Raw genomic sequence first — 14,932 nt, 5'->3', positions numbered from 1 at the left:
CGGGCGCCCTGCTTTGCTGCGGGCCTCTGGCCATGCCCACGTGTTCTTCCATGGGCTGGTGCAAAGTGGTTTCTCTGGGACGTTTTGGAGAGGCCAGAAGAGGCTGAGCTGTGATCAGCCCTGCGTTCCAGCTGGTAGCACCTGAGCACAGAGAAGGCACTGTGCAGCACTTCTCTAGGGAGGTCAGAAGAAAATTTTCCCTTGACCTGAGCAGGGCCAGGCCTTCATCCTTTCATACGCTGGACTGGTTCATAAACTGGGGTTAAGTTTTCTGAGGGGGTTTCGTAACTTTTAATAGGTGAACTGCTTCCAAGGCTGCATTTTCCCCCTCTTAACACACTAGCTGTGTAGTGAGGTTTTCTCAATTCACCAGACAATAGTTACAGCTAACCTACTGATGCTGTCCCAAGTCTCTCTCCTCTTTGCAACAACCCACTTACAGTAATGATGGCCTTTTGAGCAGCTTCACTGTGAATAAGCTTTGCTTTCTCAAGTGCTTTCTCAAAGTTCATGATCGCAGACCAGTAATCCTTTAATTTTACTGTAACAGAAAAATGAAAACATCTATTTTAAACCAAGATCAAGAGAAGAACAGTAGTTAAGCAAGTCTGATGAGAGGTCTTGATCTGAACAGTTACTTTGGCTGTTAAATCACAGAGATGTTTTCACTAAGATGCTGGGACAGACAGGCTGTCTCCATCCCTTGAGCAAAATTTGTACTAATGCCTTTACCTTGTGCTTGTGCCACTAGTACAGTAGCATGGAGCTGCCACTCAACATCTCCCTCTTCATCTGATGACTGCAGGGACTTCTGTCCGTAATTCTGGGCTGCTTCAGCTTTATTCAGCTCGAGGTAACATCGGCCAATTTCATGGAACAGCCAGGTCTTCTCCAGGCTGGATTTTGCCATTGGAATCTTCTCCTCCCAACTTCAAGCAGACAGACAGACAGACAGACATTTACTGTATCTCACTGGGTGCAGTTATTTCAACCACTGAGTCTATAAACAAAGGGTTTCAGGTACTGTTGGTATGAAAAATTTCACAGCCCCCCCTTGCTAGCAGGATGAGTAAACAAACTGAAAAGCCATCTATTTAATTAAAAATACAGCCTTCTGCCTTTTCTATTACTAATTTTACATACGTGTCAATAGCTTGCTGGAATTTGCCCATTCTGGCATAAACTCTGCCGATGTTGTCAAGGGCTCTGGATACGGCATCTGGCAGATCACTGCGATGAAAAGGAAAAGAAATTGTCGGAGCTGACTGTCAGAATATAACAGAAGGTTGGCGAGGACTGTAAACACGCTCAAGTGACTTACAGCTGGGGTGTCAAAAGCCACATACATCATACTAATTGTTGTTTAGTTTTGTGTGCTTGACAGATAGAACATCTGCGTTTCGATAACACAGGCCTGGGAGAGACTCAGAGGCACCTACAGAACATCCTTGGGGCTCCTGCCCTGCTGGGGGAAAGATCAAAGCACAGTGGAAGAGTACAGCTGCGAGGATCCCCGATCTGCAGGTGAAAGCAGCACATTCCAGATGTTTTTCTCCTCCTCTTTCCGGCCAGCAAGGACCGAGCTCCGTGGTGCCGGTGTCCCTGCCCGTGTGCCTCTGCCCGGGTGCTGCTGCAGAGATCCTCAGGGTTGTGAGGTAATGGGAATAAATTTACTCTTGGCATTTTGTCTGTGGTTTTGTGGTTGTTCCTGCGTCCTGCCTGTGCCAGCTCACACAGCGACATAATCTTGTTGCTGACATAGTCTGCGCTTCCTCCAGCCTTACATGTTTTCTTTGGTGCTCAATGTAACTTCAGGCTAAGTGTTGAGAAGTAAAGGACCAACGTCAGACTGAAAGTCAAAAAATCAAGGTAGGTTTTTGATTTTATCTGCGGCTGTTGCAACTGACACCCCATAAGACACAGGGGAAAATGGTTTAGTTTTGTCTTTTTTTTTTTTTTTTTTTTTGGTGCAAATCTGGCAGTCCTGGTGAAAGTCTTTCTACTTTTCTTTGCCTCAATTTCCCTTTGTTGCCTTGTGGGGTCTCACAAAAGTCCCCTACCAGCTCCTGGGTCCCTAACACTAATAGATGATTTCTGTCCAAGAGAAAAGGGAAGACCCAAAAACGCCTGCACAGGATAACAGGCCCTGCTCCCTGTGCTCTGAGTAAGCTTTTGCCCCATGCTAGAGGCAACTTCTTCTAGAGTAATGTAGCCTGTGGGCTTGACATTTTTTCCTTAATTAGTCCTCGTTCCCATCTTTGGAAGGAGCCCCGCTTTGACTACCCTTACCTTACAAATGAAAAAAGCTGATGAAAGCAGAGGATAAATGCGTTGCCAGGGGCGGTGCGAGGCGTTAACGTGTCTCCTCTTGCCCTGCTGAGCTCCAGCCACGAGAGGGCAAGGCCCCCCCAGCCATCGCCGCGTCTCTGCCCTTTAAACGCAGCTTGTCGTTGATTTAAGAGAGTACTAAAATGATGTAGCTCATTCCTGCCTCTCTACCGCTAATTCTTAACTTTATTTGGCAAAACTGGGGAGTGGAGATCACCAGGAGAGAGGCAGGAATTTCTTAAACCAGTATTAATTTTAAAAAGTGATTTATGAAAATGATAAACACTAAGTCAGTTACATTTTTAAAGCCCTTCGCAGAATTGGCAAAAATAAAACCAAAATAACTTCAGTTCAAGCAACTATTCAGTGTTTTCTCCTGTGCTTTGCAAAACTCTTACTAAATCTTAAGACTACATTTTGCTCCATTCTGTTACAGCTGAAAGAGCTGCAAAATGTGTTCTGTATGGGCAGGTACCTCTTAGATAAATATTTCAAGCCTACTATCATGGTGTGAATGCAAATGATTTTAAGAAAAAATGTAGCAGAAAACTTGTGTAATTTAGAGTCTGACCTTCCCGAGAAGGAAGTGCATACTAGAGGCTAAAGTGCTGAGACTGGGACTTGTGTTCTCTTGCCTTGCTTCAGCAGAGATGCAGATGTACCACGTGGTCTAGGTCCTTTAAAAATCTGCTTCAGGCTCCTTATTTTTGAAATAGTGATGATAAAAACTCACCAGAGACCACGATACTTGGGCTGAGTCTGAGTGTGTTGCCCTGTTAAATCTCCAGGTGGGAACTACGTTACCTGATGCTAAAACATCTTAACAGAGGTTCCCTCTTTTCCCTATCCACCTGAACTTCTCAGCACTTACTGCTGCCTGGCAAACTCCAGATCCATTTTATGGCTTTGCAGAGCTGCCTCCGTCTGGCCCATCTCTAACCGAGCGTTCCCGATGCAGCTGTGGAGGTTTCCAATCAGTTCACTCTTCTTGGGAACTTCATCATCTGACCACCCCTGTATTTTTTTCAGCAGATTCTCAGCTTTCTTGCAGCTTTCTTCAGGGCAGCCACCAGTCAGCACTAGAGACAGAGGAAAGTTTAATGCTAGTGTGCAGACACAGTGATGTTGGGAAGTAAGACTAAGTGCAGTTGTGTAAGCCTCAGACAAGGCTTGGGAAAGGTTAGAGCTCCTATAGATGCTCTTCATGCATCTCCTACACTCCTCCCTCTAATCTCCAGGAAATCTGCCCCTGGGAGATGGCACTTCTGACCCTCCACCTGGCACTACTGGAAATCACTGTCATCACAGTAAAGGGAAATGACTCTGGTAACACCTCACACTTGCTGAAGAAAAATAAAGGAGAATGATGCCTGTTGTCTGAAGGTTTTGAAAGCTCATAGTTATTGCAGCAGGGCAGGTTGGTCTTGGAGAGGAAGTTCTAGCTACAGTACTTAGGTTTTTATCTCCTAAACGAGCCCCTTGCACTTTCCTGGCAAGCTCTGTTCATTGCACCCAGCTGGGCTACAGTGCTGCAGGATCGGGACTGCGGCGTGCTCCTGACACTACCTTCACCCAGCTGCTGTAGCTTAAAAGAACTGAATTCCAGTAACAACTAAATTCTTTTTCCTGGGTTGTAAATGTGTAGGACAGGCAGAGAGAAAGAGACCAGAAGTGGCTGAATTACTCTTTCCTTCCAGACCACTGGTTTTTTAGCTTCTTCATCTCTCTATAATGGTATTTTTGAACTACAGAACATATTAACTCCAGTGGCCTGCATTCACTCAATAAAACAACTTCTGATTACCAGACCAGAGGCGTTTGCTAAGCATGCAGAAGTGGCCCACCTGGCTTTGAAATCTAAGTGGTGTCCTGAAAACCAATCAGCAAGACCTCAAGTACAGAAAAAGCTGAGAAAAAAAATCGTGTTAGATTTTGTATCTAAGAAAGTGTTGGGAAAGGTAAAGAATACAAAAGCAAATACCTCCCCAAAAGCGCCTACTAGTGTTTGTTAATATTTGCACTGCTTCTGCTGTTCTGGCTTGTAATTACTACAGCAAATTATGACACATGCCCATCATCATTTTCTTACTGCTTCCAGCCAGGACACCTACGCATATGGATGTCCTCCATACTCTTCACAATGTATCTGCCAACCTCAGCTGGTTTTCGTTTCTTGTCCCGGATCCACCTTTGCTGCTGGAGCTTGCGCTCTCTCACACGGGCATAAATAGGCTTCTGCTGCTGCCAGAACTCACTGCGTGTGTCCAGGTAGGAAATGCCACTCAAAACCATGTCTGCTACTTTGATCCCCTGCTTTGTTCTGCTCTGCATCAAATCTGAAAATAAGATGGCAGAACCCAGGAGGGTATTAATGTACATGATGGATGAAGCTGCAGTTCAGTGGGGGACTGGTTGTGAATGCTTTTCTGCTCTGATAGTCAGTCTTAGAAATTAAAGCCTTCCATGCCCCTCAGAACTGACATGATTAGGAGGGAAGTTATGGAAAAGTCCCTTGCTGTTACCCATTCTGTGTGTTTTAGGGAGCTAGAGCTGGTGTTCCCAGCCCCTGAAGCTGCTGCCTTCTCTGCTGACAGGAGCCAAGAAGGGGCCCATTAATGGGAGCCAGCTGTGATGAGCGAGCACCCGTCCTGGACAGAACGACTGTATGGAGCATTTGTACTGAAATGGCACTTTGGAAAGTGTTGTGGGTTAGACTGCAAGATGAAAATTGAGAGGGCTTTTACATGCCTGGAAACCAGACAGTCCACGTACATTATTAATGCTACGAATGCCATAAAACCTGTGATTAGACTAAATCTTAATTACTTCTCTATTACGGGGTAAAGAGCTCCCTAGAAAAATTACTAAAGGGGAATCACCTTTCTGCCTAGTTCTAAACCAAAATACTTCTCCAAATCCTGCATCTTGATCTTAACAGCATTTATAACAAAACCACAAATGAATTACAGTCTTAGGAGTAATGCTTTGCACTTAATGCAAGTGTTGGTGGAATTTATCATTACGACAGAAGTTAAGTAGTTTGTAATGATACTGTTTCTGCTTTTGATTTCATCAGCACAGATTGCTTTGAGTTGATTTATTGCTTGTTATAAAAGCCTGACATTTAATAGGGAAGGAAGTATGCTCATAGTTAGGAATATTGGATCTGGCTCCAAAAATACCCATACTCGCCAGACACCTGCCTCTCTCACGAGCACCGCAAGCACTCTGTGCTAGGTGAGCTCTGATACAAATAAGGAAGAGTAGTCACAGGGATATGCAAGAAGAAGGCATAACAGAAGAACCTGCTTAGAAGGAACATTTAGTTAAATAAAATGGAGAAAGACCTTCATCCTTGAGCAACTTTTCTAGGTAGGCCTTGTCAGCATAAAGCTCTCCAAGAAGCTGTCGTTGTGTTTTTGGATTCTTCACAGGCTCCTGTTTCCTTGTCCACTTTTGATCCTTAGACAGTTTGATTTGGAGTTTCTGATTTGCTTTTTTGCTCTACAGTGAGAAAAAATAAAGGAAGCTGGGGGACATCAGTGGGGAATACTAGAATTAACAGAATTCTGTTTACACGCCATATAAGCCAACTTATTTTTAAAATAAAGGCAAAAAGTCAGTTTCTCAACAATTGCTTTGGCCATAAGCCACTGAAATTTTGCACCTAGTTGTGGTCCCTCACTTCCAAGAACAGGAGAGGGCTTTATAGTAAGAGCAAGAATTATTTCTGCCCCCGTGTCTTGGTCTGTTCTGGAGGGCTTCCCGGCCAGTGCTCTGGGAAAGGCGGCCTAGTCGTCCACCACCAAACAGCGGCTGCAACAGCCAGGGCTGCTGAAACGTCGGGAGGGTATTTCTAAAGTTTCACATCCAAAATCCCAACAGTTACAGTGCTCATGTTTAGGCCCTTTTGTACAAGTTATTTTTACCACAGAGCACCCATAATTCCAGCTGAAAGAAACAATGAGCATTCGCTGCTCTGACTCCAAAGGGAAATGTGGCTTGGGGTCTCAGAGGAACGAGGCACTACTTCAACAGACTGCCCCGAAATTAAGCAATCGAGAAAGTGTCCATTACCAAACCTTAAACATCACACAAACCCTAAGTAAATATTGTAGATAAATGTACCCTGGCTCCGACCTCGGTGCTGTTACTTATTAGCCTTTGATGGGTGATCCACAACACCCAACTGAAACAGGCTGGCAGAGAAATTTCAAACTGGGCTTTGCTGCTCTGTGGTTGCTCTTCCCTTCCCTCCTGCCCTCTCCTTTAAATTCTATGTTGTTTGAGCCAGAGCTACATTAAAAGCAGGTGTATAAATACACGGATCAGTGTGTTTCCCATGCTCAGAAGGCACTTCGTGAGACCAGCCGTGTCCACATCCATGTTGCTACAGGAACTATTAATCCTCTAATGCCTATTTCAGAAGGTATTAGCATTCTAATAACTCTAGTTAGCTGCTAAAGCAAGAGCTCTTCAGACTGTACCTCTGCTTGCCTGCTTATAAAGCACAAATCCCCTTTATTCTCCAGTTTAACTGAGGATGGACCTGCAAATAGAGAGAAAATACTTGTTAGTGTTCAAGAACAGCAGTGCAGAGGCTTTAGAAATTAAAATGACCATAAATGTGCCAAGCCGATAATGTCCTATGTGAAGTAAGGCTTGAAATGAAATATGTGGCTGTAGGTGTGTTCCCTAAGCAGGGAATACAGCTCATAGATGCAGCTCCTCTCGGGATTTTATCATCACTGTTTTCACATGGCACCAGGGGGCCCTCATCACAGTGCAATTTTCCTACCGAGATGTGACACATCCTGCATGGAAACAGAGGAAGAAAAAGGACGCAGGTTCTCCTGAGGGGTCACAGCTGAAGCTTAAAATGGAAGGCAGGCTCATAGGCACAGGGATCTCCGGCAATCCAGAAAACTATTTTAAGGCTTTTGTGCACTGACATTAGGACAAAACTCCCATTTCATTTTCACTCTGACATCCAGTTCTGCTATTCAGATTGCACTCTGGCATTGGAGGTAAGAGTGAAAACCAGCTCTTTGTTTTGGCCTGGTCAGAAGGAAGGAAAGAGCTTCACATGCTGTTGTAGAAGGATTTCCTTCAGCAAGGCGACTGGGCCAAGATCAGCGATGCGAGTACACGCGTACCACGGAAGGTGGGTGTTTCTGAATCTGCCAAGCAAAGCAGATTCAGTACAGCACTCTGGAGGACGTGCCCTGTTAATGTTCATGGGTGTGCATTTCCCAGCTATTTAAACTTTTAGATCAAACACTAACATGTTTCCCTGCTGCTTTTCCCCTGCATCTAGGAGGTATCGCTCAATTAAAAAAATGTCTTCTTGGTTTTCAATCCGTTCATTTCCCTACAGCCCCGATGCTTGAAGGCATTTCAAGCTCTTAGCTCAGTATATCAGGCACGGCAATCATTTCAACTGAGAGTTACAAAGATATCTAGGCATGTGTATTAAGCTAAGAAAGCAGCAGTAACGGAGGAAGGCAAGCTAGATTGGAAACTTTCCCTGTTTTTTTAAATAAATATCACATATCAAAGAGCTTCAGGCTTTTACACAGCTGGGACATGGAGACAATCTGTGCCACTGGAGGTGAACTGAAACTCTGAAACCGATTTCAGGGAGCGTAAGGCCCTTAACCACCTCGGGGCGGGCGTGCGGCAGGGTGCGACCGGCCGGGGAGCGGGATCCTCCCGAGCAGCCTGCGGCTCCCCGGGCGGGATCTCCAGCAGCCCAGCGCGGGTTCCCCCGCACGGGCCGGGGTGCAGCCCCAGCGGAGCAGCGCCTGTGCCCGAGGGCGGCTGCACGGCCCGTGCGTGGCGTAAGACAGCGTTGCAAACAGAAAAACTAAGGGGCGAGGGATGAGTTTTCGGTTTGTTCCAGACACCACCGGGTCCTTGGCCTTTCCTGCCTCCTGCAGGGCTCGGTCTATGATCTGCGCCAGGAATGATGAAAGCAGTGCTCCATCGCAACAGTCAACAGTTTCACTGGTCTTATGCAACATAAACTGGAGGAGAGTCAGGATCTCAGGAAGGGCGGTTTCAGGCAGCACGGCAAATTTCATTCCGAACTTTGAATATTAGGATAAAGATTTCAAAATGGATTCTGTAATCAGTCAGGCCATAAGTAGATGAGCTGCTTGGTTCTGTACTACCTAGAACACTTTCATGGTGACTTCGGAAATTTAAGTTAGTGTCATAATTTACTTACCTAATGAAGTTATTAGACACTGTGTATGAAAAGGTACTTGGACAAAAGAAAGAAGAAAAATGAACAGGGCTGGCTGTGCTCTGTTTGATGCTCCCTGGTTTCACCTGAGAGTGGCCACTGAGCACACAAATCCAGAAGCAAAGAGACTGTTGTAGCAGGGTCTTTGGGTCACCCCCTGAGCTAATTTGCCATCAGCTGTCCACTGAACAGCTTCTGGCCATGCTTGTAGGGGCCATAAAATGAAACATCTTACTTCCAATGCAGTTGACAATTGCCTCCTGGGATTTCTCGATACCCAGCTTGAACTTCTGTAGTTCTGGACGTAGTCTGTAGCCTCGATGATAAAATACTAATGCAAATTCAAAATCACCCATGATATATAATGTCTCAGCTTTTTGGTAAAGGCCCTAAAATGACATTTGGAAAAAAAAAAAAAAGTAAATAAGAAAGAGAAGAAAAAAAGCTTCAGAGATCACAGATAATTCCCCACTAGGCAGAAGTGAGAGCCCTATGCTATTGCAATCTGCATACAGTAAAATCCAATCCTGAAACTATTTCTCAACTGCTGACTAAGCACCTCCACTTCTCTGGAAGCAATAAAACTGTCAAGGGTGTGCTTGGAGTTACCTGTTTCTACACAACACTGTCTCCCAGCCCCTTCAGAGTTTCACAGATAAAAGACGAGTCCGTGGCCACCCAGACTCTTGTCACTTCATGCTATTTACCTTGGAGAACGTTTTGTCATTTTGGAGAGAAGCTTCAGCATCTTTCAGGGAATTTTCTGTGTCCCCAAGTTTCAGGTAACATTTGGAGCGGGCAACTAAACAGTGCTTGTCTCCTGCTCTCAGCTTCAGCGCCTGGAACGCAGCAGACATGGCGATGTCACCGGTGCTGGCTCAGCAGCACGAATGTGCACAAGCACCTATGCTGGATGCGACCTGCTCTGTGCCAGCACGGCTCTTGTTGATGGGTGAGGATAAAACCAGTGGTTTTACTGAAAAAAAAAAAACAACCCACTCTTGCTGTTCCCAGGTTCCCTGTGCTGCAGCTACCCCCTCTTTCCACGCTGTAGGTGCTGTGACCCCCCGGAGCCCCCCCCCCCCCCAAACAGCCACCGCCCCACGCTGTGCCACGGCCCTTCGCGCTGTGACCCTGGGGACACTTCCCCCCGCCCCTACGGGACCCGAGTGCCACCGCCACGCGCGTCCCGCCGCCCCCGGGCCCCCCCCGGCCCCCCCCCCGCCCCGGCACCCTCACGTTGTTGAAGCAGGCCAGGGCCTTGCCGTGCTCGCCCCGCCGGGACAGCAGCGTCCCCTCGCTCATGAAGCTGGGGAAGGTGCCGGCCGGCGCCGTGGCCGCCGCCATCGCCGCCGCCGCCGTCTCCAGGCAACCGCTGCCCGGGCAACGGCCCCACTTCCGGCGCGGCGCCAAGCCCCGCCCAGGCGGTGACGTCGCGGTGGCGCGCCCGCGGGGTTTTCCCGCGCCGGCGGGAGGGGGGGGGGGTGTCCCCGGGCCGAGCGCGCTGCTTGCGGGGGCCGTGGGGTCCCGTGGGGCGCGGGCCGGGTGCCCCACGCCGCTGGGGAGGCCCTGCCGTGCCGCTCACGGCGGTGCGGGGGAAGGCAGCGTGGGGCGGGTGGTCAGAGGTGCGGTGTAAGTAGGGCACGCGTGGGTGGCGATAGGTACGTGGGGAGGGGCCGCGCTGCTCGGAGAGGAAGGAAACGCGGGTTTTCTGTCAAAAAGCGTGCAGGCCCTGGGCGAAGCGCTCGCCGTCTCTCGCCCTTCACCTGCCGTGACCCGGCCTGCCCGGCGCCCCACGGGGGTTTGTTCTTACACCCGCGTTTCCACAACCCTGCGCGGGAGGCACGAGCAGGAAAAAAAGAGGGGGTGTGGGAGCACAAGGCGCTTGGTAAAATGGCTTTGCCAGAGCCATGGTGCGAATGCCTGGGTTAGTGCTGACCGGCCGGCTGAGCAGGTTCCTCTGCCGTGCCTGACACGGGGGTTCTGCTGCAGCAGCCCACCGCCTCCCTCTGCAAAAAATATATTCCATGATTTTTGGTATTTGCCGGTAGCCTGTGGTACTGGTTTCATCACTGTAGTGTCCAAGCCTGGACAAACAAACAATGAGAGATGCTGCTGGTTCTCTCCTCCTATCAGCGACGTTAGTCTTGACTTTATTTTGGCCTTGGGTAAGACCCTGCCAAGAATAGTGTTTGAAGCAATTTGTTCCTGCCAAGTGACTCAGTGGGTGTGACGTGTCTGTCCTCCTTGGAAAGACTCCTGCTCCAAGCCTGTAAGGTTTAACTCCACCACAGGGAAAGTCGGTGCTGCTGCTGGGCTCTGGATGCAGCTCCGGGATGACGGGGTCCATCGTCGCTGCGCGGCTCCTGGGCCGGGGCTGGCGCAGCTGCGCAGCGTGGGAGGGAGGCAGAGTGCCTCACGCATGGGCGGTGAGACAAACACCAGTTGAGCCCTGGTGTGGGAGGCAGCGTGACACACCCCTGTCCCCAGGGAGTCAGGCAGAGAATTTCAGATAGTTTAAGCTTTTGGTAACTTCTCCCTGGAGACTTTCCCCAGTGGCTCTGATAAACTCTCCTTGACAAGATGGGCAGGAGCATCATGTCTCGGTCCTCTGGTCCTGCTCCGTGTGGTGTCTGTCACAGGCCTGTGTTCCAGCCTGGTGACAATGTCGTATGGGCCACAGAGCCCTCCCCTCTGGAGCAAGGCTGTCTGCTCTCATCAGAGTCCACCCCGGGGTACTGCCCTTCAGCATCGCTGATGCGTGCTTTAGTCACAGGTTGGAAATACCAGGGAAAAAACGGACGTGTGATGATTATTTCTGGCAAGTGGAAGAGCCGTGATGCCTGCTGCTAGAGGCTGCTTGGAAATCAGGGCAGGCGGGAGCAGGGAGGCAGGACGGCTGCACCCCCCCGAGGCCTCGCGCACCTCGGAAGCGCCTCTGTCCCCAGCCTGTGGTGTCTCCAGTCCGTGCATGTTCCGCTGCCCTGCGCGGGTCGGAGGCACCTGTTGGCGCGTTCCCGGGGATGGTGCCAGCGGTGATGTGTGCCGGTGATTCTCCGCTCCCCACCGTGGGCAGCCCCGGGGCACCTCCCGCCCCTGCGGCTACAACACCCCCGCGAGAGGTTTCTGAGCCAGCCCCGGCGCCGGGGGAGGGATGCTCGTGTCCGCTCCGCTGCCGGGGCCCGTCACGGCGGCAGCAGGAGCGAGTGCAGGCGGGGGAGCTGCGGGGCCCCGAGCCGGGTGGCGGGCCCGGTGCCGGCCCCGCGGAGCTCCGAAGGGGGGGGCGGGCGGAACTACAGCTCCCACAAGCCCGCGCGGCCGCGCCCCACCGCCGGCGGCCAATGGGCGCGCGGGTGCCGCTCAGGCAAGGCGCACGTCACGGCGGCGGCGGCCAATGGGCGGCGGCGGCGCCTGTAGCCCGATGGGCCGGGGAGGCCGCGCCGCGCCGCAGCGAACAAAAGGCGGCGGCGGGCGGGGAGCGGGGAGCGGGGCGGTGGCCGAGCGGGGCCCAGGTGAGTCCCGGGGGGCGGCCGCGATCCCGCGAGCAGCGCCTCTCCCGCCCTCGGTGCGAGGTGGGTGTCCGGGGAACGGGGGGAGCAGCGGCCGGCTCCCGGCGGCCGTAGGGCGGGCGGGCCCCGGGGGAAGCGCCGCGGTCCGGCCCGGGTTGGCAGCCGGGCGCAGGGGAGGGCCGGGGCCCCGCGCCCCCTCCGCGCCCCGCCGGCTCTGACCTCGGGGCGGGGGCAGGCCGCCTCGCAGCCTCATCGGCTGGAGGATGAAAGGCGGCTGTGTCCGTGCTGGGCGAGGTCCCGGTTGCCCGGGGCCGGTCTGAGGCACCGTCTGTTTGCGATGGGCACGGCACAAATATTTAACGAGGGGCTGGGAGAAAGGGCCCTTGTCTGTACCAGCAGTAGATCCAGGCTCCGTCTTTGCACGTTCGTTCCCCTCGTCCCTCACCCGGGAAGCCCTCGGCCAACGGGGCGCGTAGCCCTTCTCCCGAATGGCAATCCCTTTGTGGAGGCGGCAGCGCCCGCGCTGGGGTCGCGCTCCGTGCTTGCTCCCGTACTAGCGGGGGGGTGAACAGCCTGTGTCTCTCTTCCTTCCTGTGAACGCATCCCGCAGCTCCAGGAGCTGTGAAATGGCTGGTTTCCAGCTCTCTTGTTTGCCACCTGCAAACACCTGCTGTTTGTCTTGCTGCTTTAGAAAGCCTTTTCCTTTTGTGCATACTTCTCTTTTCTCTCTGTCAAACTGCGTTTGTTGTCTGCTATAGCATCTAAAGGCTTATGTGCATCGTGAATATATTATTTGTAGGTATCTGTGTTTGTTTCCTTAATTGGGTTTGGAGCTCAGGATGCCAGCTCGACTGTCTAACGCTGTTATTCGAACCCTGTAGGGTTTTCTGCATGCGAGACTTCAGTATGAACGTGCAGACAACCTGCTCTCCATCCTCCAGCTAGCAGTGCTCTGCTTGAAGTGGGACCCGGTACAAAGGACAGCCACAGCTGGGAATCCTGCCCAGCCACTGCTACTGTCCACTCTGCAAGTGCCGTGGGCAAGGATTTAAAGAGTAAATTTGTTAAGGATCTTCCCCAGGGCTGCGGAATAAGATGCCCTTTAAAGACAGGATTCCGAGTACCCCACTTGTGGCACTAGGTGCTTACCAGGGCGTTTGGAGCCTGTCTGCCGCTCTCCGTTAGCAAGGTTTAACTCGGTTTGCGGCCCGTTCCCCTCCCTGGCTCTCCAAGGGTCTGTGTGTGCAGGGAGCCTCCTCCAGAGCTGGGCATTCAACGCGCTCGCTGCCTGCGCAAGTGCAGCCGCTTGCATCACGCCAGAGCGGTGCCAGGTGTTGCCCAATGCACGGCACTGGGGGCTCTTGACCTGTGGAGTTGTCCAAGTGCTGCAGGGCCTCTTCTCGAGCCCTCTCTGGCCTCTGATGAAAGCACGCGTGTTTGCCAGGTGGAAGCTGACGTAACTTTTCACGCTGCTGTGGGCTGAAAAGACTGGCAGATCTTGAACTGTGTTAATAAATGACCTGGGATGGAGGGGGAAGGTTGCTTTACAGTGTGGGTTTGTTGACATAATTCTTGGGAGAGAGGGCATGAAATCTTTACCAGAGAGGGAGTCCTTTTCTCCCAACAAAAGCATCGCTCAGGCGTGATTGGAGTATGGCACAGGTCTGGATTGAAGAAAATTCCATGCATGAGTGCCGTGTTCTGCATGAACACAAGCTGGTGAAGCTCACAGAGGTATATCAGAAAGAGTTTGAGGAAAAATAAGCCAAATCAATGTCTTTCAATCTTTTCTTCTCCCCTTGCAGAGTAGACTGTCTTGCACTGAGTAGTGCCATGTCATCAGATCTCTTTGGGAGTCAAGGAGACTTCACCTGGATTCTGTTGTCAAGAATGCCTCTTCTTGTTTCCCCATCTCTTTTTCTTTGGACTACGTTGTTTTCCCTTCAGCTAGTCGCTAGTGTATTGGTGCAGATGTATCAGTTGTGTCACAGCAAACACAACACCCCGCTCTTTAATCTAACTTGCCACCATCACAGTTTTTCTCTTGTCAATACACTCGAGAAACTTTCTTCAAGCATAACTTTTTTTTTTTTTTGCATATTTGACAGGTTTTGATGGAATAAGTGCTTCTGAGCCCTTGAAAACGTGATCTAATCCATTTCTCTTACTTGCTCTGGATTTGCTCGTGAAGGCTGAAAACCAGCACTTTTAAAATCACTGGGTATGGATGATAATGTAAAGGTCTCTGATGTGTTGCAGGGAAGCTGTTTGTTTTAGAGCCTCAGTAAATGAACACAAATCATTTGTGGACATCAGTGACACCTCCAGAAATAACTTACTCTTACACCAGTAACCTACTTGTCAAACCAAGACTAGGTGCGTTCAGCAGAGCTCTTTGAAGCATGCTGTCCTTTACTCCTTATGCAAACACGTGAGTGGTCCTTGTAACCCGGGCTGACTCTGGAGCTGACCCTGCTTTGAGCTTGAGGTTGAACGAGGTGACCTCCCAAGACTCCTTCTAACCTGAACTGTCCTGTGATCTGTTGCATTTTAACTGAAAAGTTCACGGCGCATACTGTGGAAAAATGCTTTAAAGTGGTGGTAGTAGATTGTCCTTCCCTCAGCAAGTCTGGCCAGGGACCAGCTGTGTTTCCATCATGCACCCTTTGAAGGAAAAGGCAAGGCAGTTTGTAACAACTGGATCCGAAGGGTTGTGGTAGTGCAGGTACAGTACGGAACGCAGAGGATGACCAGCAAGTCATTGCAGGCAGCCAGAGAGGCACGATAGGTTAGAAACTGTTAATTCTATCCGCCCCTATCCTAAATCTTGTGCAGCAGAGAATACACG

The 14,932-nt window shown here is 50.6% G+C and overlaps 2 protein-coding genes and 1 long non-coding RNA gene across 12 annotated transcripts in view; 2 read left to right on the top strand and 1 right to left on the bottom strand.

The window, feature by feature from the left end:
* Positions 1-14,932, bottom strand: part of ODAD4 (outer dynein arm docking complex subunit 4) — a 43,050-nt gene that overhangs the window by 1,743 nt on the left and 26,375 nt on the right. For 2 of the 6 annotated variants that reach the window (XM_033002088.2, XM_033002089.2), the window contains 9 exons: positions 9,283-9,414; positions 8,811-8,964; positions 6,816-6,877; positions 5,676-5,832; positions 4,440-4,664; positions 3,200-3,407; positions 1,144-1,230; positions 733-929; positions 441-541 (listed from right to left, as the gene is read on the bottom strand). In XM_033002088.2, the coding sequence (XP_032857979.1) occupies positions 441-541; positions 733-929; positions 1,144-1,230; positions 3,200-3,407; positions 4,440-4,664; positions 5,676-5,832; positions 6,816-6,877; positions 8,811-8,964; positions 9,283-9,414 (1,323 nt within the window). Of the gene's footprint in view, positions 1-440; positions 542-732; positions 930-1,143; positions 1,231-3,199; positions 3,408-4,439; positions 4,665-5,675; positions 5,833-6,815; positions 6,878-8,810; positions 8,965-9,282; positions 9,552-9,814; positions 11,884-14,932 lie in introns of those variants that run through there. The other 4 variants (XM_042787247.1, XM_042787249.1, XM_042787248.1 and 1 more) reach the window with 4 other exon arrangements.
* On the top strand, positions 1,228-5,640 carry LOC116963971. 2 transcript variants are annotated; one of them, XR_004408487.2, is made up of 3 exons: positions 1,228-1,655; positions 4,427-4,596; positions 4,923-5,640. It is a non-coding gene; the product is annotated as an uncharacterized LOC116963971 (long non-coding RNA). The 2 variants fall into 2 exon arrangements; XR_004408488.2 differs by having other exon boundaries at positions 4,869-5,640.
* Positions 12,028-14,932, top strand: part of ACLY (ATP citrate lyase) — a 28,415-nt gene continuing 25,510 nt past the window's right edge. For 2 of the 4 annotated variants that reach the window (XM_042787223.1, XM_033002083.2), the window contains exon 1: positions 12,028-12,087. The gene's annotated coding sequence lies outside the window, so the exon portion shown is untranslated. Of the gene's footprint in view, positions 12,088-12,125; positions 12,148-14,285; positions 14,306-14,932 lie in introns of those variants that run through there. The other 2 variants (XM_033002085.2, XM_033002086.2) reach the window with 2 other exon arrangements.

Source organism: Tyto alba, unplaced genomic scaffold (assembly GCF_018691265.1).
Source record: "Tyto alba isolate M040663 unplaced genomic scaffold, T.alba_DEE_v4.0 Super-Scaffold_12, whole genome shotgun sequence".
Classification (NCBI taxonomy): domain Eukaryota; kingdom Metazoa; phylum Chordata; class Aves; order Strigiformes; family Tytonidae; genus Tyto; species Tyto alba.
The sequence above is the reverse complement of the archived record's forward strand: the minus strand, read 5'-3'. Positions and strand labels throughout refer to the sequence as shown.